The sequence below is a fragment of the Rhinopithecus bieti genome, unplaced genomic scaffold (genome assembly GCF_001698545.2).
Source record: "Rhinopithecus bieti isolate Rb0 unplaced genomic scaffold, ASM169854v2 scaffold_14232, whole genome shotgun sequence".
NCBI classification, from domain to species: domain Eukaryota; kingdom Metazoa; phylum Chordata; class Mammalia; order Primates; family Cercopithecidae; genus Rhinopithecus; species Rhinopithecus bieti.
In genome coordinates, this window is record NW_016807906.1 from 427,864 (window position 1) to 452,610 (window position 24,747).

General features: G+C 38.6%; 2 protein-coding genes across 2 annotated transcripts in view; both read left to right on the forward strand.

Moving 5' to 3' along the window:
• LOC108537025 (phenylalanine--tRNA ligase, mitochondrial-like) overlaps positions 1-24,747 on the forward strand; it is a 543,711-nt gene that overhangs the window by 114,890 nt on the left and 404,074 nt on the right. The window lies entirely within an intron of this gene.
• Positions 5,009-24,747, forward strand: part of LOC108537013 (phenylalanine--tRNA ligase, mitochondrial-like) — a 65,486-nt gene continuing 45,747 nt past the window's right edge. Inside the window, exons 1-2 of the mRNA XM_017884137.1 lie at positions 5,009-5,046; positions 11,912-12,544. Of these exons, the coding sequence (XP_017739626.1) occupies positions 11,933-12,544 (612 nt within the window). The 5' untranslated portion in view covers positions 5,009-5,046; positions 11,912-11,932. The remainder of the gene's footprint in view (positions 5,047-11,911; positions 12,545-24,747) is intronic.

A 24,747-nucleotide genomic window follows, 5' to 3' on the forward strand; every position in this document is an offset into this window, starting at 1 on the left:
TATATTTTGTTTTGTTTTAAACGGGAATTTTAGCAGAGAGCACAGTATGATGGGGCTGTTTGGGGTTAATGGAACTCTGATATGCAGGCCTGAATTCTACCCTTCTAGCAGTCTTGCCACTGCGTTCAGGATATGACTTACCATGCATAGAACAGCCTACTCTGAATTATAAAATAAAAAGTTGTTTGATGTCCATCTTTTCAAAGGACTTACTAAATGAACTTCAGTGCTGTGCTTTAGTTTTTCAACTACTTTGTCACTAGATCCACTATGGAGAGAAAATGGAGCTTTGGCAATGTCACTGTGAGTTAAGTAAATGGTATCTTTTCTTAGCTAAACAGTGATTTGGAAATTTATAACATAAATGTTCATAATGGGTTTACTCCATTTGATTTGGAAAAACATTCCTTTTAAAGACAGACATATTGTCCAAAACATTGTCTGAAACAACTTGAGGACATACTGTCCCTGTCCTCAAGTTGCTTAAGACCTGACAGATGGACTAGCATCCTAACTGGTAAGTTTAGTGAGTGTTTTATGTGCCACAAATGAAGTGTGTACAGAAGACAATTGGGAAGAGAGAAGAGACGGCTTAGTTCTTCCTGAAGAGAGCATATAGGATAAGTTATGGTTTGCATAGAGGTAAAACATTTCTGGAATTATAGATCATGTTAGTGGGAAGATGTGTTTTGACTTAAAAATAAATTTTATCAAGAACTTATAGGACTACATCTATTGAAAAATGCAAGGTAGGCTAATATTCATTAGGAGAGGGCATGCAATGGAAATAGCAGGGGTGGACTGGAACCAGGTAGGAGTCAGGTGAACTTGGTTTGAATCCTGGTGCCGCCACTTAAGTACTTTTGGTCAGTTGGCATGATTTTCACTGATTAATGTTTGTCTTTCATAGTGGTGTTATGAGGATTAAAAGAAAGAAGTAATAAAAAGCTTCAGAGAGAAGATGATGCTCCTTTACCATTTGTAGGTAGAGAAGTATTTCAGGCTGTTAGACTCTACTTACTAATTGTGAGTGTGAAGACTGACAAAACCTTTGTGTAATTGCTGCACTACAGTCAAGAGCAAGGAGTTTATATGCAGTGACTTCATTTAGAGAATCTTATAAATAATCAGTTTATTTAGAATATTTAGGAGAGAAGAATTTTTAACCTGGAGGCTATTTCTTCTGTAGCACAGTAATGTTTTCAATTGCTTAAAATAGTTTTTAATATGCAGTTTAGAGACTTGATTTAAAAAAAAACTTTAATTTTACTTGCCGTAACTGTTCTGCTTGCTAACTTGTTTGTGGGGAATACTTGATTCTTTTCATTAGCTGAATATTTTAATTTTAAAACTGTTATATATATGTACATAGTAAGATTATTATAAAATTCTTTTAAATGATGAATATCATGGATAATGAATTATGCCAACATTCCTGAAATATGGAATATGTAGAACTATAGTTTGGTTAATACCATTTTTTAAAAGAAAATAAATGATTTTGTTGAGATGCTAAAAAACATGAAGGGTGATTTAGATATTTTTGTGTGTGAGAGAGAGAGAAAGCGAGAGTATATATTGTGCTTTTTCTATTTATTGAGAGGAATTTTTTTCCCTGCTATGTTTCAGAAAGCATTTGTACAAGTGGATATTGGTAACATGAACTTAATTTTAACTGAATGTATTTTTAAAAGTTAAAAACAATAGCAAAAGAAGGATTGGGAATCACTTCAATTCCAAATACAGTGACATCTTTAGATGCTTATCTTCAGATTAATTTTGTAGTGTCTTTGGTCTGTAGTCATTCTCTTATGTATTCATTTAATTACAGATTTTAACCTTTTGACTTAGGATAGCAAAACAGATTTCTTTAGGAACTAAGTACTATGATTTGTGTCTAAAAAAAAAAACTTTTAAAAGTTGTGTTTTTCCATTTGTTTTTGTCACAAGATATGTTTCTCATGGGTATAGAAGTTTCCAGTGTGACAGAACACCTTCACATCTCTCATTCTTGAACATATGGCATTTATTAGCAAAGAGTAGTATTGATAGTCATTTCTCAACTGAATTACAGTGATGAAAATATATCTTTATTTTTTTCTTTTTTGTTTTTTTTTGAGATGGAGGCTTGCTCTGTCACCCAGGTTGGAGTGCAGTGGCACAATCTCGGTTCACTGCAACCTCTGCCTCCCAGGTTCAAGCTATTCTTCTGCCTCAGCCTCCCCAGTAGCTGGAATTACAGGTGCGTGTGACTGTGCCCGGCTATATTTTTAGTACAGGCGGGGTTTTGCCTTGTTGGCCAGGCTGTTCTCAAACTCCTAACCTCAAGGTGATCCACCCACCTAGGCCTCCCAAAGTGCTGGCATTACAGGCTTGAGGCATTGCGCCCGGCCAAGATATCTCTTCTTAATGGGGAAGATGGCATTGTATATTGAGATAATAATTGTTTTAGAATTGCTTCCCTCACTACTTTTTTTCCCCGTTAGACTTAATTTTTTAAAAAGACATTGCCTGCACAAAAGGTAGCTATTACAAAAAAGACTGGAGTGTCAAAGGATTTCTTGGGCTCTCTGATCCGTATGCCCTGGCACTGTCTCTCACAAGGCTTGCCCTCTTTGTGCAGTTGCCAAGTGCTTGCATAATTGTGTTGACAAATGGCATACTCATTAATATTGTCTTGGGCCTTTGCCAACCCATGGAAGCCATGTGCCCCGGGCAGTGAAATCCAGTGCCAAGCTCTTGCTGATGGTTATAAACCATGCCTTAAATACATTGTTGAGACCAATGATAGATAAGTAAATAGTCATTTGACCTAAAAATACTTATATTTATCCATGGAAGCCAAGCGCATTTGTGAATGGTAAGGGGCTGCTGGGGTTCTGAGCTGTAGACCCTCTCGTGTGCGGGAGCTGCATCTTCCTCCCTTGAGGGCTCTTCTTTTGTCACTTACTAGCTCCAGAATCAATCAGAAAAACATGCCCTGATGAACCATCACAGAAAAGAGGTTATTCACTTCTTCAAGGCTGTTAAAGTGCCCAGTCTAGAAGCGGTGTCATTGTATCAGGGTCTGCAATCATTTCTAGAATTAGGTACACCAAATTCTCTGAAAATTAATATTTGAGTCTAAATGGATGAAACTCAAGAAAAGGGTGTGAGATGATCTCATTACAACTGTATATTAACATTTTCTCCTAGGCATTTCACTAGGCATGTTACTTCAAATTAATGATTTCAAAATACACTGTTCATTTGGCCTTATATTGGTTGAATGGTACTATGCAACTCGCTTTTCTTAAGCTCACTAGAAACAATTGTAACAGTGTGGTTTGAGAGCCATTCATTCATTTTCATTCATTCATTCATTCATTCATTCATGGAAGAAGCATTTTCTTTGGGTGCTTACTTCCTGTGCCTGACCATCTTATAGAAACAATCAAATGGATGGCTCCTGCCCTCAAAGTCTGATTTTCTAGTGGGAGAGGTACACATGTCTGCAGGTAAGTACTGCCTGGGTCATTTGGCATGAAAAATGTGTTTCCATTGTAAACATCCAGCTTATTTATAATGATTTCAACAAAGCTAGTGGGGGATAGGTTTCCCCAGTGCCCAGTTAGTTCCAGAATTTGTAGACCCAGCATATTCTGTTCTTCTACACATCCAAGCTGGCTTCCTGGTGATTTTATTATTTGCATATTACACAAAGTCCCTCTAAGACTAACCCCCAAGTATTCTCCAAGGTAGATATCTAGACAATGTGTGACCTTGTCCCTGATAATTGATTTCATTTGCATGTGAACTTTAAAAAATTTTTATCCTCCCTCTCAGAAAGAAGGTCTGGATAGGGTAACTGGGATCAGGAGCTGAGCTTGTACAGTTTAAAATTTATCATGTTATGTTAGTAGAAGGAGAATGTTCTGAATTTAGAAAAATCGATGCCAATATTCAAGACATTTTTAGCAAAACAGACAAGATCGGGCTAGAGAATGCTTATATTACCTGAACCAACTAAGAGCACTTGGTCAGATAGGACAATGGTTTTAAAGTTTAATTTAAAATATAATGAATGTCTATTTAGAATATTTGGAAATATTAATACATAAAATAGAAAATAAGTATCAGGGATAATTGCTATGAAATCTTTTGGCTAGTTCTTCTCTTGGTTTCTAAATATCATATGCATGTGTTCATAGGTAGATATATATTTATACAGTTAAGATCATATCATACATATAATTTTATATCCTATTTATCACTTTATATAGTTATATCATCAAAACTCTTTGCAACCATTATATTTTAATGACTGCATAATATTTTATTGTATGGTTCTCCCATAATTTGCTTAATCATTCCCTTGTTGTGGGACATTTATGTGGTGTATATATATTTTATATATTTTATAAATAATACTGTAATGAAACTTCTTTGTGTTTAACTTCTGTCTTCATTTACATTATTTCCTCATGATAAATTCCTAGAAGGGTAATTACCCTGTCAAAGGGTATGAACAGTTTTAAGTCTCTTGATAGTGCTGAATTGCTTCCTAGAAATGTTGCGCCAGTAACACCCTCATGAGGAATATAGGAAACTGCCTGCTTATAGCCCTTCTCTTTTTGTTCATACTAGTCAGCAGGAACCAAAGCATTCTCTTGACTTGCCTTTGTATCAGTAAAAGTGAATGGAAGTTGGCCATTTTCCCACCGTTATTTAGTAGAATAAAATGTGTAACTGTGTTGACTAAGCCAAGCTTCATTTTTTCTTGATAGAAATTGTGTGCACTTTGGGAGGCCGAGACGGGCGGATCACGAGGTCAGGAGATTGAGACCATCCTGGCTAACACCCTGAAACCCCGTCTCTACAAAAAATACAAAAAACTAGCCGGGCGAGGTGGCGGACGCCTGTAGTCCCAGCTACTCCGGAGGCTGAAGCAGGAGAATGGCGTAAACCCGGGAGGCGGAGCTTGCAGTGAGCCGAGATCCGGCCACTGCACTCCAGCCTGGGCGACAGAGCGAGACTCCATCTCAAAAAAAAAAAAAAAGAGATTGTGTGAGTATTGCATCTGGTGGTTATGGATTGTGCTTGAACACTTTTGTATAGTGGTGACCATATATGGGTTATGCTTGCTCACCATTGGCTATTTCCCTTAAGCTAATCATGCTTTAGGGAAATGATCAGTACAGTACAGTTTGCGTGCTGCTTAATGTTTTCTTTACACAGAGAAGAATGGGGGAGGTTGAAAGGACTCTTGAAACCATTATAAAACTTATTCATTCTAACAACAAACATTTATTCAGTATTTTACTAGTTGTTGTCACTGTGCTGCTTTATAGTGATAAAGAAAGCTTACAGCATTCTGCATGTGTCCAAAATGAAAAACAAGCGAAAGAATTCAAATGTGATCCATGACCATGTAACAGATGCTTCAGATACCTTTTTGAAATGTTACTTCTTAGAGCAGTTTTGTAGAGAAGTGGACTTGACCACCATGCTCACTGTTTGGACATTCCAGGCAGCTGTATCCCAATAGTAATGATAGAAATAATAATAATACTGATAATAGCTGCCATTTATTGAGGACCTGTTATATTCCTTCAAGATACTGTGTTATGTTTTTTACCTTCATTGTTATTTAATACTCTTACTGCCATTGCAAGGTATATGTTATTTTCACGTTGAGAAATATAGGGAAAGTAAGATTCAGAGAGAGAGAGCGAGAGTTCTCCTAGTTTATCCTTGTTGTCACAAATCATGGGATTTACTTCTATCTAAAGGCTGAATGATATTCTATTATATACATACATCACATTTTCTTTATGCACTCATCTGTTGATGGACAGTTAGGTTGATCCCGTATCTTGGCCATTGTGAATAATGCTGCAGTGAACAAGGGGGTGCAGTGAACAAGGTGACATACAGATTTCATTTCCTATGTTATATACGCAGAAGTGGTATTGCTGGATCATATAGTAACAGTTCTATTTTTTAATTTTTTGAACCTCCATACTATTTCTCGTATGTGGTTATACTCCTAAATTCCCACCAACAGTGTACAGTGGTTCCTTTTTCTCCACATCCCCACCTACACTTACCATTTCTCTTTTTGGTAACAGTCATTCTAAACAGGTGTGAAGTGGTATCTGATTGTGCTTTTGATTTTCATTTCTCTGATGACTAGTGATTTTGAGGAATTTTTTTCGCATACCTGTTGGTCATTTATATGTCTTCTTTTGAGAAATGTTTATTCAGATCCTTTGCCCCTTTTCTTTTCTTTTTTCTTTTTTTGTTGAGACGGAGTCTCTCTCTGTCGCCTGGGCTGGAGTGCAGTGGTACGATCTCGGCTCACTGCAGGCTCCGCCTCCCGGGTTCACGCCATTCTCCTGCCTCAGCCTCCCGAGTAGCTGGGACTACAGGCGCCCGCCACCACGCCTGGCAAATTTTTCTTATTTTTTAGTAGAGACGGGGTTTCACCGTGTTAGCCAGGATGGTCTCAATCTCCTGCCCTCGTGATCCGCCCACCTTGGCCTTCCAAAGTGCTGAGATTACAGGCGGTAGCCACGTTGCCCGGCCCGTTTGCCCATTTTTAAGTTATTTGCTTTCTTGCTGTTGAGTTGCGTGAGTTCCTTATATATTTTGGACATTAACTTTTTTCCTGGATATATGGCTTGTAAATACTTTTTCCCATTCTGTGAGTTGTCTCTTCACTCTATTGAGTTTTTAAACAGTTATTTACTGCCCCTACCAAAGAGGCAGGCTTCTTTGTTTTGTTCGACCTTGCTGACCAATTTCCTTCCGTTCTTTTCTTTTTCTTCCTATTTCTGTTCTTCTGGCATCTTCCACCCAGCATCAAATGTAGTACTAGATTCCGGGCATACAGTGATAAATATGAGAGAGAGAGTGGGGAGAAAGAGTATGTTTATATATGTGTGATTGTGTGTTCTTCTCTCAAGAACCACACAGTCTAGTAGGAATACAGACAACAGCAGGTAGTAATAATACAGCATGCTAAACTTGCACATTGAGTGGTATTTGGGTTCAGAAAAGGCCCCTGTTTCCTTCTAGATGTCTTTTCCCCTGATTTCTGTGCTGTGGCACCCTTTATGTCCCCTCTGTCTTACTCCTTACATCCCCTTCCCTTAAATGTGATAAGTTCCAAGTATTCTTCTATCTTTTGCCAACTTCTATCTTGCTGTTAGCCTCCCATGGATTCTTATATATGCTTGTGATATTAACTCTTCTGTCTATGCAAATTATCTCCAAGGTCTACATTTCCAGGACTAATGTCTTACCTCCTTTCCAAACTATAATATAACTCGAATTGCCTTACAGAAATTGTAATGTGGCTATCTCATTCATACTGAACTTCCGTTTGTCCAAATCTGTTTCCCTCTACAAAAGATGATCTGAACAAACAACGAAAACCCATTCTGAGTTCTCCATATCAGTGAATGACTTTATTAGTTCATCCGTTACCCGATCTCTTGAAATCTCTGGGTCACTTTTAACTCTGAATTCAGCTCATCTTACCTGTTAAACACTGAGCAATGAGTTAATTAGCTGATGAACACGATCTAGTGTAATCTTTTCATTATGAGATAGGTATTATTTTTCTCTGTTTTACAGACGAGGACCTTGAGGGCCAGAAAGGTTAAATAATGTTTCTAAGGATGATACACGGCAGCTAAGAAGTCAGCTTAGGATCAAACCAACATTGGTATCTCTGCGAAGTCTGGCCTGTTGCCCATTATACTGTATTTTCTCTTCTTATAGTTGGGTCTGATTGTTTCTTTTGTACCAGTCCTAACATACTTCATGTCCACATTTGTATTCTTGCTCCTTTTTTGTGACTTTATAATCTACATATATTTGTGACTAGGAAGATTTTATTAATAATGTGGAAAAAATTTTCAGTAGGTTAAGCTAAAACAGGGCTCAGCACTCTTTCTATAACAGACCAGCTAGTGAGTATTCAGGCTTTGTGGGCCACACAGTCTCTCTAGCAGCTATTCAATCTTACCTTGATAGCAAGAAAGCCGCTGCAGATGTTAAATCAACAAATGGCTGTTGCTGTGTTCCAACAAGCTTTATTTGCAAAAACAGACTATTGGCAAGGCACAATGACTTATGCTTGTAATCCCAGCACTTTGGGAGACTGAGGTGGGCAGCTCACTTGAGCCGGGAGTTTGAGACCAGCCTGGGCAAAATGGCGAAACCTCATCTCTACAAAAAATACAAAAGTTAGCCGGGTGTAGTGGCTTGGACCTGTAATCTTAGCTATCTCTGGGGCAGGGAGCCACTGGAGCCTGAGACAGGAGGATCACGTGAGTCTGGAAGGTTGATGCTCCAGTAAGCCGTGATCATCCCACTGCACTCCAGTCTGGGTGACAGAGTGAGACCCTGTCTCAAAAACAAAAAAAAGCCAAAGACAAAAAACAAAACAAAACAAAAAACCCAAACAGATGACTGTGGGCAGATTTGACCCTTAGGTCTGTAGTTAAATACTTATTTCATTTTTATCATCTAAACTAATGTGTTTTATTGGATTTACTTATTCATGCATTTATGTATTTAAAAACACATTGATATATAATCTGAATTATATAAAATAGAAGTTAAGGGAGGTCATTGCAGAGATAACATTTGAACTTAACAATCTTGGACTTTTGGTTGAGAAATAATACTTTTTTTTTGGTCAGGCAGGGTCTCATTCTGTCACCCAAGTTGGAGTGCAGTGGTGCAATCCTGGTTCACTGAAGCCTGAACTCCTGGTTTCATGCAGTCCTCCTGCCTTAGCTCCCCAGTGGCTGGGACTGCAAGTGTGTGCCACCATACCCGGCTAATTTATTAAAGAATTTTTTTTTTTTTTCTAGAGACAGAGTCTTTCCATGTTGCCCAGGCTGCTTTCAAACTCCTGGGCCTAAGTGATTCTTTTGCCTTGGCTTTCCAGAGTGTTAGGATCATAGGCATGAGCCACCATACCCTACTGAGAAATGCACTTGACCCCTGGACAACATGGGGGCTTTGGGGGCACTGATTACCCTCCCTCAGTCAGTTGAAAATTCCCGTATACCTTTTGACTTCCCCCAAACTTAACTACTAATAGTTAACTGGAGGCTTTATTGATAGCATAAACAGTTGATTAACACATATTTTATATGTTACAGGTATTATATACTGTATTTTTACAATAAACTAGAGAAAAGAAAATGTTATTAAGAAAATCATGAGGAGAGAAAATATATTTACTATTTATTAAGTGGAAGTAGATCATCCTAAAGATCTTCATTCTTATCTTCACGTTGAGTAGACTGAGGAGGGAGAGGAAGGATTGGTCTTGCCTTCTCAGGGGTGGCAGAGGTAGAAGAGGAGGTAGAGGAGGTGGCAGGGGAGGCAGGAGGGGCAGTCACACTCAGTGTAACTGTTATTGAAAAGAATCTGCGTGTAAGTGGATCCTCACAGTTCAATCCATGTTGTTTGAGGGTCAGCTATATTTGAATTGCCAAGAATTCTGAACTGTGTCTCATGGCTACCTAGGCATATGAATTTATACTAGTTACGTGATCTTTTTGAGCTTTATATTCTTTGTTGGTAAAGTGGTACGTACAATACCTACATCACGGAACTGTTGGAGGATCAAATGGAAGAACAATGTGTTAATAGAAGCATGAACGTCGTTGGTCTTATCCTCCTGGGTCTCTTATGTATTTCCAGGTGATACATTTCTTATAGAGAAATTTGATAGAGGTGGGAGGAAAGGAAGTCACTTCTCAGATAGAAGTGGGAAGGCTCTCCTAGTCGTCCCTCTCTCTCTGTTAGAGATGGTAATAGAAAGGACAAATACTTTTCTGGGTGGGGTGAATGACAGTGAAGAATGTAAGCAGGGCTGAGCAGATAGATAGAAGGCCTGAAAACGAGGGCAAGAACCTGAAACTTTCATCGGGAAGCTGGGGACTGCGTGAGGAGAGCAAGGAAGGGACACGAGGCTGGGGCGCATCCCTGGGAATGGAACCTAAGTGTGGGTTTGGATGTGTGAAGAGCAGGAAACTGGGAAGGAAAGGCATCGACAGCAGCCCACAAAGAACTGCATCAGAAGCGCCTTTCCCAGAACAATTCTGAACTTTGTCTAACAGCACATGCCTTTGGGAGGGAGAAAGGTTTTCTTATGTTTTGGCAAGCGTGCTGAGTTAGGTAGCTAATAACCTAACAGTTTGATTTTGTGCTAAGATGTGTAAGGCTGCATATGCATATTTAAAATTCATATCCACTGCAGTGACAAGTCGCTGAACACTAGATGGGAAGACATTTCAGTTGAAGCTCAGCCAAAAGCCCTTTTGCAACAACTCTGACAAAATAATGCTATAAGTGAATAAAACCAGAGAGTTCCTGGGTGTCTTTGAAAATGTCTCAAGTGATGACAGTCTCAGACAAAGGTGCTGTGCACGGCTTCTAAGAAGCAATCACACACAAGCACAGCCCTTCAACTTGAAGCTAGATATCCTCAGTTCTAATCTGGAGTCAGGTGGATTGTGTTGTCCAGGGACAGACTGTGCCTTTGATAGTGACTTGGAACAATATAATTCTGTCCTAATGCAGCTTCATATCATGAAGTTACATATTTTCTTGGTATGATTGCACGGCCCTTGCAGTAAAACAGCCACATAGTTGTATGCTTTAATGTAGCCCAGTAGGGAAGAATTCCACATTTTAGAAGATGGATTTTTGTAATTGAAGTTTGTGAACGTAAATTTTTGTGAACATTGGGAAGTGACATCTCAAGACTCTCCTTATTGGGATCCCCGAGTGAGTTCATAGCTGGCTTCTGTGGGAGTGGGAAGAAGACACCGTGTGAGTGGTCCACAGCCCTTTGCGGTTGTCTTATTGAACTCTTCCACTAGCTTGGAGTTTCGCTGTTACACTTAGGTCTTTCTTAGCTCATCCGTGACTTGAACCGCCTATACTAGATGACGGCTGAGGTGACTTTCAGCTGTAAAGTTTGGTGATTTTATTAAATTCTAGGCATTTTATTTACTTAAAAATCTAGGTCAGTGCTCTGTCTTCTGGCTGCTCTGTCACTCTCCCTTAGCAAGTGTAGTCCTGTTTCTGGTTAATTGTGGGTGTGTAGTAGAAATTTGCTGTTTTGCCAAAGGTGTAATTGAGAAGGCGCCACAAAGGTATGAAGTTTAAGTGACCAGATGGGAGAAGACTTGCGTTTACAGCTGTCCATTGATATAGGCTATCATTTTGTATAACATTTCCTTAGATTTTCTATTTTATTCTAAAAATATTAAAGTTAACCACCATCTAAAGTGGTGTATTTTATTTTAAACTTTTTAAAAAAATTAGTAATATCCCTTTGTAATCTAGTGAAGTAATCCAGAAGTTATGCTATGTCAGAGATAAAGAGAACTTCTAATGATTAGTAGAAATGTGAAGGATGGCTCTTCTAATCTCTTCTCGTCCACTCTCCTTCAGAGGCCTCTATCTAATCATTTACTTCCTTTATTAGTAGGACCCATAGTAGGGTCCAATTAAGTACTGTATTTTAGGGGATCCCTGTAAAGGTTTTGGTTCTATAATGTACAGGTTGTCACATTTAAAGTTTTTTTCCACATCACAGGTTCAGGACATGATAACATAATAAACGAGGTTTTCTACAAAGCCAAGGACCTGAATGACAAAGGAAGGACAACTAGAGATTAGGAAACTAACAGTGACTTCCAAGAATCTTCTGATTTAGTGCATTAAGTATCACGCATCTGTCAGATTTCTTTAATTGGCTCTTTCAGCTGTGTGGAGGTCATAGTGGGGGAGACATGCCAATATGACACGAGGGAGCTGGTGGGAGACACAGAGAACAGACTTGCTTTCCACAGAGTGACACCTGACTTGTGCTTTGCCTGTGTGCTCTTTCCAGAACCTGTGAGAAGTTTCTACAATGGTGGGCTCAGCTCTCAGGAGAGGTGCCCATGCATATGTCTACCTGGTGAGTAAGGCCAGTCACATCTGCAGGGGCCATCAGCACCAGGCCTGGGGATCAAGACCTGCTGCAGCAGAGTGTGCTGTCCAGAGAGCTCCAGGCAGTGTGGTGGAGCTGCTGGGCAAATCCTACCCTCAGGACGACTACAGCAACCTCACCCGGAAGGTCCTCACGAAAGTTGGCAGGAACCTGCACAATCAGCAGCATCACCCTCTGTGGCTGATCAAGGAGAGGGTGAAGGAGCACTTCTACAAGCAGTATGTGGGCCGCTTCGGGACCCCGTTGTTCTCGGTCCACGACAACCTTTCTCCAGTGGTCACGACCTGGCAGAACTTTGACAGCCTGCTCATCCCAGCTGACCACCCCAGCAGGAAGAAGGGGGACAACTATTACCTGAATCGGACTCACATGCTGAGAGCGCACACGTCTGCACACCAGTGGGACTTGCTGCACGCGGGGCTAGATGCCTTCCTGGTGGTGGGTGATGTCTACAGGCGTGACCAGATCGACTCCCAGCACTACCCTATTTTCCATCAACTGGAGGCCGTGCGGCTCTTCTCCAATCATGAGGTGAGTCTCGAGATGTTTCTCATTGCTAAAGGATGTCATAGACATTTTATGTTGAGGTCACTAACATTTAGCTCAATGAGACCAGTATAGTCATCCTTGCTTGCCTTATTTTGCCTTAGTGAATCATCCATACTTAATGACGTCTTGTGTATAGGTGTGCCTCCATACTTTTTGACTGATTTCTTGTGTGCGTAACTACAGAAATGGAAAAGCCTTAGTTTTCAGTTGTCTGTCCTTATCCTTTCTCTCAATACTGACCCGCCTTTCTCTGGGTTACTTCTTATGAATGGAGAATAGTCTGTGGCTCAAATTCACCTTTAATCCAGGATGGCTGAAGGTGCAACTCAGAAACCTGTGGTCAGGTCATTCTTAGTTCTGTTAGGAGAAGTAAATTATATTTTCATGCTGTTAGAGAGAAATGAATTTCTTGGGTACCTTAGGGGCCTGACGATTTATTGGCTTGGACTGTAAACTGTGTCTTGTCCCCAGGCACTTTCCTCACCCTCCCTGGCTTTGCATGTTGCTGTGAGATGTCTTAATTGCTGTGGGATGTCTTAATTGCTGCTATTCTTGAAGTATACGTTAGGATGCATGGAGCCTTTTCCTAACTCCTTGCATCTGTTAGATGTTATCCTAATATGTTGTGTGCATCTTTTTTTGTTGTTGTTGTTTTTTTTCAAATTATGAAATCCCTACAAGCTTGATTCCATTTCCTAAAAACTTGCCATACCGCTTGTCCTTCACTCATGTTTTAAAAACCATCTCTGTTTTTGTATAAGAAACAGATGCGTTAAACTAACACAGGGTGTATTTCATTTTACTTCCTTAGCAGTGTCCCTTCCAGACATATTCATTGGAACAGGAGGAATTATTATTGTCACAAAACTCTCTCCTGCCATGTAAGCTAAATGAGTTATTAATATGAAAACAAATAGTATAGCATCCTTAGGCTAATAGGTAACCATTGTTTTGTTGTATTCTATAAGTCATGTAGCAGGAGATAACTGAACAGGACTGCCCTCCCCTTCTCTTCTTTTTCTTTCTGTTTGCCTCTGGATGTGCTATTATTTTGTGACTGTGATAATACAGTAATAGGTTAGCCTTGCACAGAAAGGCCATCCATGCTGGATCTCAGGGGATCTTAAATGAGCATTCTCTCTACTTGGAATAGCTGACTATTTTCCAAGTTAGGAAAAATAATGATTAGTAAGGATGTAGATTTATTAGGGAACTAAAATGAGATGAATAAAGACAGGTCAAAATCTGGGAAATATGTCCAAGTGAAAGGATGTCATTTAAAATTAATGTGCAAGAGGAGCTGTGGTGCCAGTAATATGACGTCCAGGTCACAGTAGCAGACAGGTGCTCAGCCCAGCTTACCTCATTAAAGAGATAAGAAAGGACCGTGCGCCCTGATTTGTAAGCCTGCATGCCATGAAAGAGGCAATGAAGGCCGCCAGGCACTTCTAGCATTTGAGTGGAGGGAAAATCAAGGCTGCCACAGAAGATGGGAAGTAGGAAGTGGATAGGAAATTAGCCTTCACCTTGTTTCATATTTGTGTTGGGTCCAGTCCAATTTTAGCACAAATTACTCATCTAAACTGATAATGCTACTGTATATCCTGCATATAGTTAAAAAATTATGCTCATGTGTATGTATGTATCTAATCTTCTTATATAAGGTGCATCTGTGTTCATTGCTTCATTTACTCCTCTTAATAAAAACCTCGCAAGGTAGATCATTTTGACTTCAGCCATGAGGAATGAGGTCCCAAAAGGTTTAGTGACTTACCCAAAGTTGCTGCAGCAGTTAGTAACATGGCTAAAGCTGGAACTCAGCTCTTCTGAATTCATTGCCTATTTTTCTGTATTCTGCTTTTTTTCATGACACTCCTTTGTATGTGGGACCTGCTTATGACCCCAAAGGGAGTTTTGGTTCCAAGAATGGTATGGAGAGTGGAGTCAGAAGGTTGTGGTATTTTCTGAATTCCTAACCTCAACTAAAGTGTTGGTACTAATTCTGACCTAATCTTAACTCTAAACAAATTGTTTTTTCCTCTTTCAGTTTATTCCCCTATGAATAGGAGTTTTAGACTTAATAATAATTTTACAGAGACAATTTTAAACATTTTATTGTTGTCTTTTAAGGTATTTTTTATCAGGAGAACCTGCTGGTTACGTGGGTTCTTTTCTATTTCCTAAATGTCTTGGCTGGTTTGAGAAATAAAGGGAAAGAGCACAAGAGAGAGAAATTTAAAGCTGGGTGTTGGGTGGGGGGTAGACATCACGTGTCGGCAGGATCCCTGATGTTCCCGGAGCCTTAAACCAGCAAGTTTTTATTAGTGATTTTCAAAAGGGGAGGGAGTGCACGAATAGGGTGTGGGTCACAGAGATCACATGCTTCACAAGGTAATAAAATATCACAAAGCAAGTGGAGGCAGGGCAAGATCACAGGACCACAGGATGGGGCGAAATTAAATTTGCTAATGAAGTTTCGGGCACGCATTGTCATTGATAACATCTTATTAGGAAACAGGGTTTGAGAGCAGACAACTGTCTGACCACAATTTATTAGGCGGGAATTTCCTCCTCCTAATAAGCCTGGGAGCCCTACAGAAGACCAGGGGCTTATTTCATCCCTTCAGCTTAGACCATAAAAGACAGCATGCCTTAAAGGGGCCGTCTATAAACCTACCCTCAGGGTGCATTCTCTTTCTCAGGGATGTTCCTTGCTAAGAAAAGAATTCAGTGATATTTCTCCTATTTGCTTTAGAAAGAGGAGAAATATGGCTCTGTTCCATCTAGCTCACTGGCGGCCAGAAATCTTATCTCTGGTGTTCCCTGAACATTGCTGTTATCCTGTTCTTTTTTCAAGNAAATTTGCTAATGAAGTTTCGGGCACGCATTGTCATTGATAACATCTTATTAGGAAACAGGGTTTGAGAGCAGACAACTGTCTGACCACAATTTATTAGGCGGGAATTTCCTCCTCCTAATAAGCCTGGGAGCCCTACAGAAGACCAGGGGCTTATTTCATCCCTTCAGCTTAGACCATAAAAGACAGCATGCCTTAAAGGGGCCGTCTATAAACCTACCCTCAGGGTGCATTCTCTTTCTCAGGGATGTTCCTTGCTAAGAAAAGAATTCAGTGATATTTCTCCTATTTGCTTTAGAAAGAGGAGAAATATGGCTCTGTTCCATCTAGCTCACTGGCGGCCAGAAATCTTATCTCTGGTGTTCCCTGAACATTGCTGTTATCCTGTTCTTTTTTCAAGATGCCCAGATTTCATATTGTTCAAACACACATGCTCTACAAACAATTTGAGCAGTTGACGCAATCATCACAGGGTCCTGAGGCGACTTATATCCTCCTCAGCTTACGAAGAAGATGACGGGATTAGGAGATTAAAGTAAAGACAGGCATAGGAAATCACAAGGGTATGGATTGGGGAAGTGATAAGTGTCCATGAAATCTTCACAGTTTATGTTCAGAGACTGCAGTAAAGACAGGCGTAAGAAATTATAAAAGTATTAATTTGGGGAACTAATAAATGTCCATGAAACCTTCACAATTTATGTTCTTCTGCCGTGGCTTCAGCCGGTCCCTCCGTTCAGGGTCCCTGACTTCCCACAACAATTTTTGTTGTTTGATCTTTGTAATTACTACTTTCATCACTATAATGTGTATTTTAGCAAAAAGAAAAGTAAATACAGAGGGGCAGGGTAAAAAAAACCAAAAACCAATGATAAGTATAGAAATGGATGAATCACAATAATCTATACACTTAGCTATTAATTGTGGGAAAAAACCTTTTGTATTTTGAAAAATGCTAAAATGAAAACTAGTGAACAGTAATAAATTGGAGAGAGTAATCAATAGATATTGAAAGTCTGCTAAGGCTCTTGTCATATTTGGGGATAGGTTAAAATTACTGAGTAACTTCAGACTTTGTTGGAAAAAAATTAGATTACAGTACAATGTATGCATTGCAAACGGAGTAGAAAAGGAGGAATGTAGAGCATAATCTTAATTAAACAGACATTAGGAAAAAGGAATGAAAAAAAGTATGGTAAATAGAAACCCCAAATTAAGGATGTAGATATAAGTTCAAATACATCAGTATTCATGAATTTAAATGGGTTAAACTTACTAATTTAAGACACACATTATCAGATTGGATATTTTTCAGTTAGAGAAACCTGAAACAAAACCACACCAGAGGCTGAAAATAAGGGGCAGGAAAAAGATATATGAAGCAAATAGTTACCAAAAGAAAGTTGATACAGCAATATTAATATTATGTAAAATAGAATTTTTGAAAAAGTGATAAACAGTAACAGAGAGGGATAATTCCTCAATCAGGAAACTTTATGAATTAAGAATTTTTATGTATTCAACATCATAGGCTTAGTACATAAAGCAAAACTGAAGAATTAAAAGTTAAGTTTGATGAATTTATAACCATGTTAGAAGATTTTAAGTGACCTCAGTCAGAAACCAATGGGTTATGAAAATAAAACGTGTAAAGATACAGACAATCGGAAAAGATGGTTGACAAGCTTGATTTATATTTATTTTTAAAATTTGGTTGCCATAAACATATATACACACACACACAATTGTATATGTATATGTGTATAAATACACATGCAGACCCATACACACACATGGAGTTTTATATGCAAATGTCAGAACTGTATAGTCATATGGATTTCTAAAAATTACTTATGCATTACTAATTGACAGTCGAAGTCTAAACAAATGTCAAAGAATCAACAACAGAAATAGAACTTTGCCTTCCTGACTTCAATGCAGTTTATGTAGAAAGCAATAAGAAAGTATAGTAAAAATGTTCCATATTCTCAGAAATTTAAAAATATACAAGTATAGATTCATGGGTTAAAGAGAAATATTAGCAATAAATTGCAAATTACTTATCATGGATGAGCAATGAAAATACTTTGAACTGCTCCAGTGTGGGGAGCCATAGTCACTTCCTTATGGAGAAACTTGACATTCCCCACCTAAGCCATAGTGTTATGCCCAGACCGTTTATTCCCCGAAGAAGACCACCAGAGTCCAGAGTCAAAGCCAAGCGGCAAGGATCTTTACTGCAAGTTCGAACTTGGTCCCTCTGCTCCACAGCATACAAGAGGGCCTCGAACGATGCGTGTGCTCGCTTTTATAGCCCGATGTAAACAGGATATGTAAGGTTACAGAGAAACAAGGGAATTCTTTTGGTTACAGCATTACAATTGGTTAACATTTTAAGTTATACATTTAGCAGTTTTTTATTGGTTCCCGCGCTTTAAGTAAAACCACTCCACAAACGGTTGTGACCTTATCAGGGACTCTCCAGGTGGTGTTTTCTAAAGTTGAGACAAATGGAGGAATGTTTGTACTGGGCCCAGGAAGTTGAGACAAACGGAGGAATGTTTGTACTGGGCCCAGGACTGAGATATATGGAGGAATGTGTTTGTACTGGGCCCGCCCAGGACTGAGATATATGTTTGATTTCTTACAATAGGATCACAGTTAACATTAGAAAAACAAAACTGATGGTGTTAACTAAAAGGGTATTTGTCGTACCTTTAACTTTAGATAAGTTTATTTTAAAAATTGAAAATGGAAATCATCAAATTAAGTGTTCAATTTATGATGCTAAAAATGACTATTACAAAAAATGTGGAAGGGAGGTGGGTGTATAGTTTTTGAATATCCCCAAATCTGACCAAATTGATAGAGCAACTAGAATAGCAAAACCAAAACCACAGACAACATCTACGACACAACTAGGTGACAAGTTCTCCCTAAATCCTCACAAATGCATTGGAAGTCACAACGAACAGCTAGAAGGTCTGCACTGTATCAGAAACAGGTAGTATAGGGACACAGCGGTACCTGAGAGAAAAGGAGAGTTTCCTTAGGGGTCTCTCGGAGAACAAACTTCCCACAATTAGATTTACTGGAGAGATTCCAGTATCACTGTTCATCAGTGACTACTAACGTCACAAACAGAGGGGCAACCACACTTAACGAGTCTCCTGAAGGAAGGAAACAATACCAACTATACAGTCTCCCCCAAAATGTTGGACTTGAGTCTGATGAATTCTCTAGACCCAACTACCATATTTGTAGGACATCTTCAGGCCGTGCGAAATTGTGTAGCAGGTCTGCTGGAGATGTGATCTGCAGAATGAAATAAATAGAGGACCCAAAAGTAAGTGCTAGGAAATGTTTAACCAATGCTAAGGGTTTAGAAATGTTTACGCCATTGTATTCAAGCACGTTATTAGTGGACTTCTTTTGTTGAACAGTGTGTGGATGGGTTCAAGTGTCCTTAAATACTCTTGATGAGTTGAGTGTGCCTAGTCTATGTAGTAGCAGTAGGCCCATGTATCCGTTTGTGATCCATGGGAAATCTAAAACTATTCCTTTACTGTGGCTTGAGAAGCACTGCTCTATGGAATAAATGACTCAATTTCTTCAAATAGTTGCAAGAAAAATAAAAGGGGATGGAAATGATACCCGTAGATTAAAAGAAAGATCAATCAGTCACAATGTGTAGATCCTATCTATTTTAAAGAAAAAAAAAAACCCATGACATTTGAGACTGCTGGAAATTTGAGCACTAACTGAATATTTGAAATTGAGTTCTTTTTTTCTTTTCTTTTTTAGGCGTGATAAATGGTATTGTATTTTATGAAGTCATTTTCTTTTAGAGATACATATTGAAAGACCTAAGGGCAAAATGATCTGATGTCTGTGATGTTCTTCAAAATAATGTGGGAAGGTGGATTAGGCATTTGGAGATAGATGTAAGAGGATTAATAATTGTTAATTATTGAAACTGGGTGTTGGATGCACAGAAATCATCATGCCTTCTATTTGTGCATACGTTTGAAAATTTCCAAATAAAAGGCTAAGGGAAAACTGAAGGAAAACACTGGGATCCGCCAGTCAGTCAAAAACACTGGCTGAGTATGTACTGTGATTCAAGACTGTAAGAAGATATCAGACAGTCATGAGATGGTCTCTGCTTTCATAGGGAAGACAACTATTAATATAAAAAAAGAATGCAGGATAAATTAAAGATAAAAGCATACATTACATGTAAGAGAAAACTGAAAGCAATCAACTCTAAAATTAATAGCCTTTCCTCGATCAGCCTCAGATGATTTTACACAAGTTTTACCAAATCATGAATTACTTGTACAATCTGTTTCAGAACATAGAAAAAGAGAGTCCTATCAAGCTCATTTTATGAGGTTAGACATGTTAATATCCCAACTAGATAAGAAAGAAAACTTTTGAAGTTTCATTGTTATGAGCATAGATTATTCTTTTTTAATGAACAGATATAGAATTATTAAATGAAATATTTGAAAATTCAATTCATTGATTTATTGTATCCTACCACATTATTATTGTACATACATTACATTGTACTGTGTTAACTGATACAAGGAGAAAAAGCATGTGACCAAACTTCCTTGACTTTATAAATGAAATCCATGAAGCACTTATAGCAAACATAATTAATGGTGAATCATTCTAAACATTTCTATCCAAATTAGCACAATTCAGGATTCCTTGCTATTACTGTTCGTCATTATGTGGTAAATTCTAGCTTATGCAGTAAGCCAGAAAGAGAAATAGAAGGCATAAGCATTGGAAAACATAGATAAAACTGCTTTATTTGTAGATGATTTAATGGTTTACCTAGAAAAAAATAGAATATACAGATCGAATATTAGAACTAATAAGACAATTCAACAAAGTTGTTGGATTCAAGGACAATATAGAAAAATTAATGTTTTTATCCATAAGTAAGAACCAATTAGAAAATGTAATAACACATTTTATCTGTAGTGTCAACTAAAATATTTCAGTACCTAGGTATAAATCTTGCATCAGATGTTTGAGATATTTATGGATAAATTTATTAAATATTGTTAAAAGACACAGAAGAACACAAGGAGAGATTTACCATATTTGTCGATTCATAGATAGGAAAACAATATCATGAAGAGGACAATTCATGCAAAATTAATATACAAATCCAGCACAAATCCAACCAAAAGTTACACTGGATATTTTGGAAAAATTGAGGGACTAATCTTAAAATTTATAGAAAGAGCCCCAGGTATTAAGACTTATACTTGTGTAGTTGCAAAGATAGTTTAGTAATGGCACAAGGTTAATTGGGTAGAGAACATTGAAACAGCTCTACTTCATATTTGAGAACTTATAAAATATAAGTGATATTACATAAGTGGGAGGTGATGGATTCTACATTAATTGTTCTGAGACAGTCATCTCTATAGGAAAACAATGGATCTCTACCTCACATTAAATCCATCAAATGGATGGATTAATAATTCATTTGTGAAAAAGAAATCTTTAAAACTTTCAGAAGAAAATATAGGAGATTATCATTTTGACTTTGATAGAATATAATATCGTAAACATCAGAATTCTTAAACAAGAAAAATCCTTAAGAGAAAGAAGTGCTAAAGTTGGCTACATTGTGTTAAAACAGCTGCCTAATAAAAGTCTCCATAATCAAAGTTATGAGACATTTCTACGTGCCGGGTGGAGATGTTTGCTATGTTGTCAGACATTTTCCTACTGGATTCTTTTTTTCATCCTGAGACTTTCTTTTACATGATCACTACCAATCTTCTGTCAATCTTTTGACACTGTTCTCTCTTCTGAAAATGGCTGTAGGTGATGAGCACATATGTGTGTGCTTTTACTGTTCTTTAAACATGTCATACTCGTATACTTTTATGTGTATGATTTATTGTGTAAGAAGAAGGCACATGACTGGCTGATAAACAAGGACCAGCTTTATCAATAAACAAGAAAATGCAAATTAAAACAACCAAATATTATTTCAAACTCAGCAGATTAGCAAAATTTAATACGCCTTACAATACCAAAGGCCTAGAGGAACTGTCCATCTTACACCCTTCTCTTAGGAGTGTATATAGTTACTGCCACTTTGGAGGGTAATTTGGTAGCTTCCAATGAAAACAAAAATTGTATGCTATGTGATTTGGCATTTTTTCTTTAAGTGTTAGAAAGTCTCAAATACCCATCAAGAGGAGCAAGGATAAATAAAATGGGCTCTGTTTTTATATTGAATACTTTATAGCAATTAACGTAAACAGTCTAGAGGTACTTGTGTCAACATGGATGGGTTTCAATGCAATCTTGATGGAAACAAGTACACCATGAGTGGTACTAAACTATCGTATCTTTTAAAATGGATATTCGAAACGCACCCGACAACAAAAACATGCCTGACAATGTGTGTCTTATGGACTTGCTCATATTCTTTCTCTATCTGTCTTTGTCTGTTTCTCTTTTCACACACACAAACACAATTTTCTTTAATCCAGCTAGATAAACATAAAAGTAGATGTGAAAAAAATATATGGGAATAGTAAACACCAAAATCAAGGTAGTGATTATTTATGATGTGGAAGGAGGGTGAATGAGATCAGGCATCATATCATTCTTTGCAAACAATGTAATATTTTATAATTTTTAGGAGCATAGAAGGATTTTGAGACTTACATGTTTGAGAGCCACTGTACTATAGCTTCAAAACGAAATTTTTGCAGAACACTTGAGACATTTAGTTTGCAGAGAATGGTGAATTTCAAGTATTTGACAGGCCCACCAGCGGAAGCTCACACAAATCCTGTGTCTATTTAATCTGATTAAAAATATCAATTGAAAGATGCATGTGTGGACCAGTGCTCAGAGAAGTTGTTTTCCCACTCTCCCTGGTGGCGCCTTGTCCTTTTTCACCAGGTACACACTCGTGTGTGGGCCCTGAGGATGGACAGAGGAGTTGTGTGAGAGACAGGCATTCTGCCGGTTGTTCTCCAGTCTTGGCTGTGGAGTCTTTTTTGAAGGGGTGGCCTGCCCTTCCACACCTGTGAGTGTTTCTGGTTAGATGGAACGAGAGACTTTAGAAAAGAAATAAGACACAGAGACAAAGTATAGAGAAAGAAAAGCGGGGCCTAGGGGACCAGCGCTCAGCTTACAGAGGACCCACGCCGGCACCGGTCTCTGAGTTCCCTTAGTATTTATTGATAATTATCTTTACCATCTTAAACATAAGGGAGTGGCTGGACAATAGGATCATTGTAGGGAGGAAATCAGCAGTAAGACATATGAACAAAAATCCCTGTGACATGAATAAGTTTAAAGGAAAATGCTGTACCTTGACATACATATGCAAACTCTCCATAAACCTTTTAGCCGCATTGCTCCAGTAAGTCCCACCTTATTCCTAAAGGCGGTTTTCTCCTTGCTCAGTAAACAAAGCACACAATGGGTTTTACACCGGGATGTTCCATTGCCCAGGGACGGGCAGGATTTTTAACCAGCAAGCTGCCTTCAGGTACTTGTTTAACAAAGACACATCCTGCACAACCCAATATCCATTAAGCCTTGAGTCACCACAGCACATGTCTCTTGCAAGGACAAGGTTGGGGGTAGGGTCACAGATCAACAGCATCTCAAATACAGAACCAAATGGAGTCTCTTATGTCTACTTCCTTCTATATAGACACAGTAACAGGCTGAGCTCTCTTTCTTTTCCGCACATTTGCCTCCTTATTTTGTCTTCATTCCCCTTTGATAATATCCTCTGGGTCCGTTTCTTCCAGGATTTTTCTGTCGTGTACACGCATATGCAGGCAATACTTCCTCCTGAATTTAAGATGATTCATAATGAGCTCTCTTTCCTTCTAGATTCTGTCTTCATTATTATTATTATTTTTTAAATTCTAAATGCCTCGTTTTCTTTAATTTTATATAAGAATGTTTGTACCTGTTTCTTGTCCTTGCTAGCAGTTCTCAAACTTGAGTGTATTCACCAGTCTTGGTCCATGACCAAGTTTTTGTTCATTTTACAGGAAAATCAAAAATATAAGAGCAATGTACCAATTTTATAAAGGTATATTTATTTATTTTAAAGAGCTCCTCTCTGTTCTAGGATGATTTCCTTGCCACTTTCTTGAGTGTTAAAATAGAATTTCTCTTACGAAGTGATGGTGATAGTATTTTAAGCATATGCCTGTACTTGGCAAAATAAAGCATTGCCTACCTTTAATCCCTATAATTTTTTGAAATTTTTACCAATCTATGAAATATATAACCTTACACCTTAACAAATGAAGGCATAATTGTGCAGAAGTTATAAATATTATATAATTTACAGATATTCACACAGAAAGAAAGGGAAATTTTTTTTTTTTTTTTTTTTTTTTTGAGACGGAGTCTCGCTCTGTCGCTCAGGCTGGAGTGCAGTGGTGTGATCTCAGCTCACTGCAAGCTCCGCCTCCCGGGTTCATGCCATTCTCCTGCCTCAGCCTCCCGAGTAGCTGGGACTACAGGTGCCGCCACCTCGCCTGGCTAGTTTTTTGTATTTTTAGTAGAGACGGGGTTTCACCGTGTTAGCCAGGATGGTCTCGATCTCCTGACCTCGTGATCCGTCCGCCTCGGCCTCCCAGAGTGCTGGGATTACAGGCGTGAGACACCGCGCCCGGCCGGAAAATCTTTTTATAAAAAAGATGAGTGAAGGTGTACAGAGAAGTAAGCTTTTTGTATAATTTTGACCACAAACCGTTCCTGGAATGGCCCTTCATCAAGAGGTGTGTGTTCGGTTCATACACCACCCACCCCTGTAAACAGCATCATGCTCATTCGCCATTTCCTCATGGAGGGGTGGGGGGAGGGCGCCTTCCACGCGTGGTGCTCTTGCCTCACGATTCCTTCCCGTGGGAGTGGGCACTTCATTTTGAACACCCCTTTGGCAATCTTTGTGGTTCATCCTTGTCAGAAAAAAACGCTGTCATTTATCATTAGAAAATCTCACTTTTGCTGCCTTTGATATTCTCTCCCACTTTCCAGATGGTTCATTGGAACCCTCCTGTTTTTGGGCTTCTCTTTCCAAGCTTCCCCACTGTTACTCTTGTAGTGAGTCCATGGTAGTTTCTTTATTCCTGCTTTCTGCTCTGAATCACTTTTCTGTCTTTCAGTGAGTGACAGGGTTTTATTCTCTGCCGTGTGTTTATTGGATTTCCTTAATAGCCTCATGTGGAGGGGTTTTGTTGAAGGCATTTTTATTTGGCTTTGACGGATTATAGTCCCCATGTTTCCCTAATCTCTTCTCTAAAAT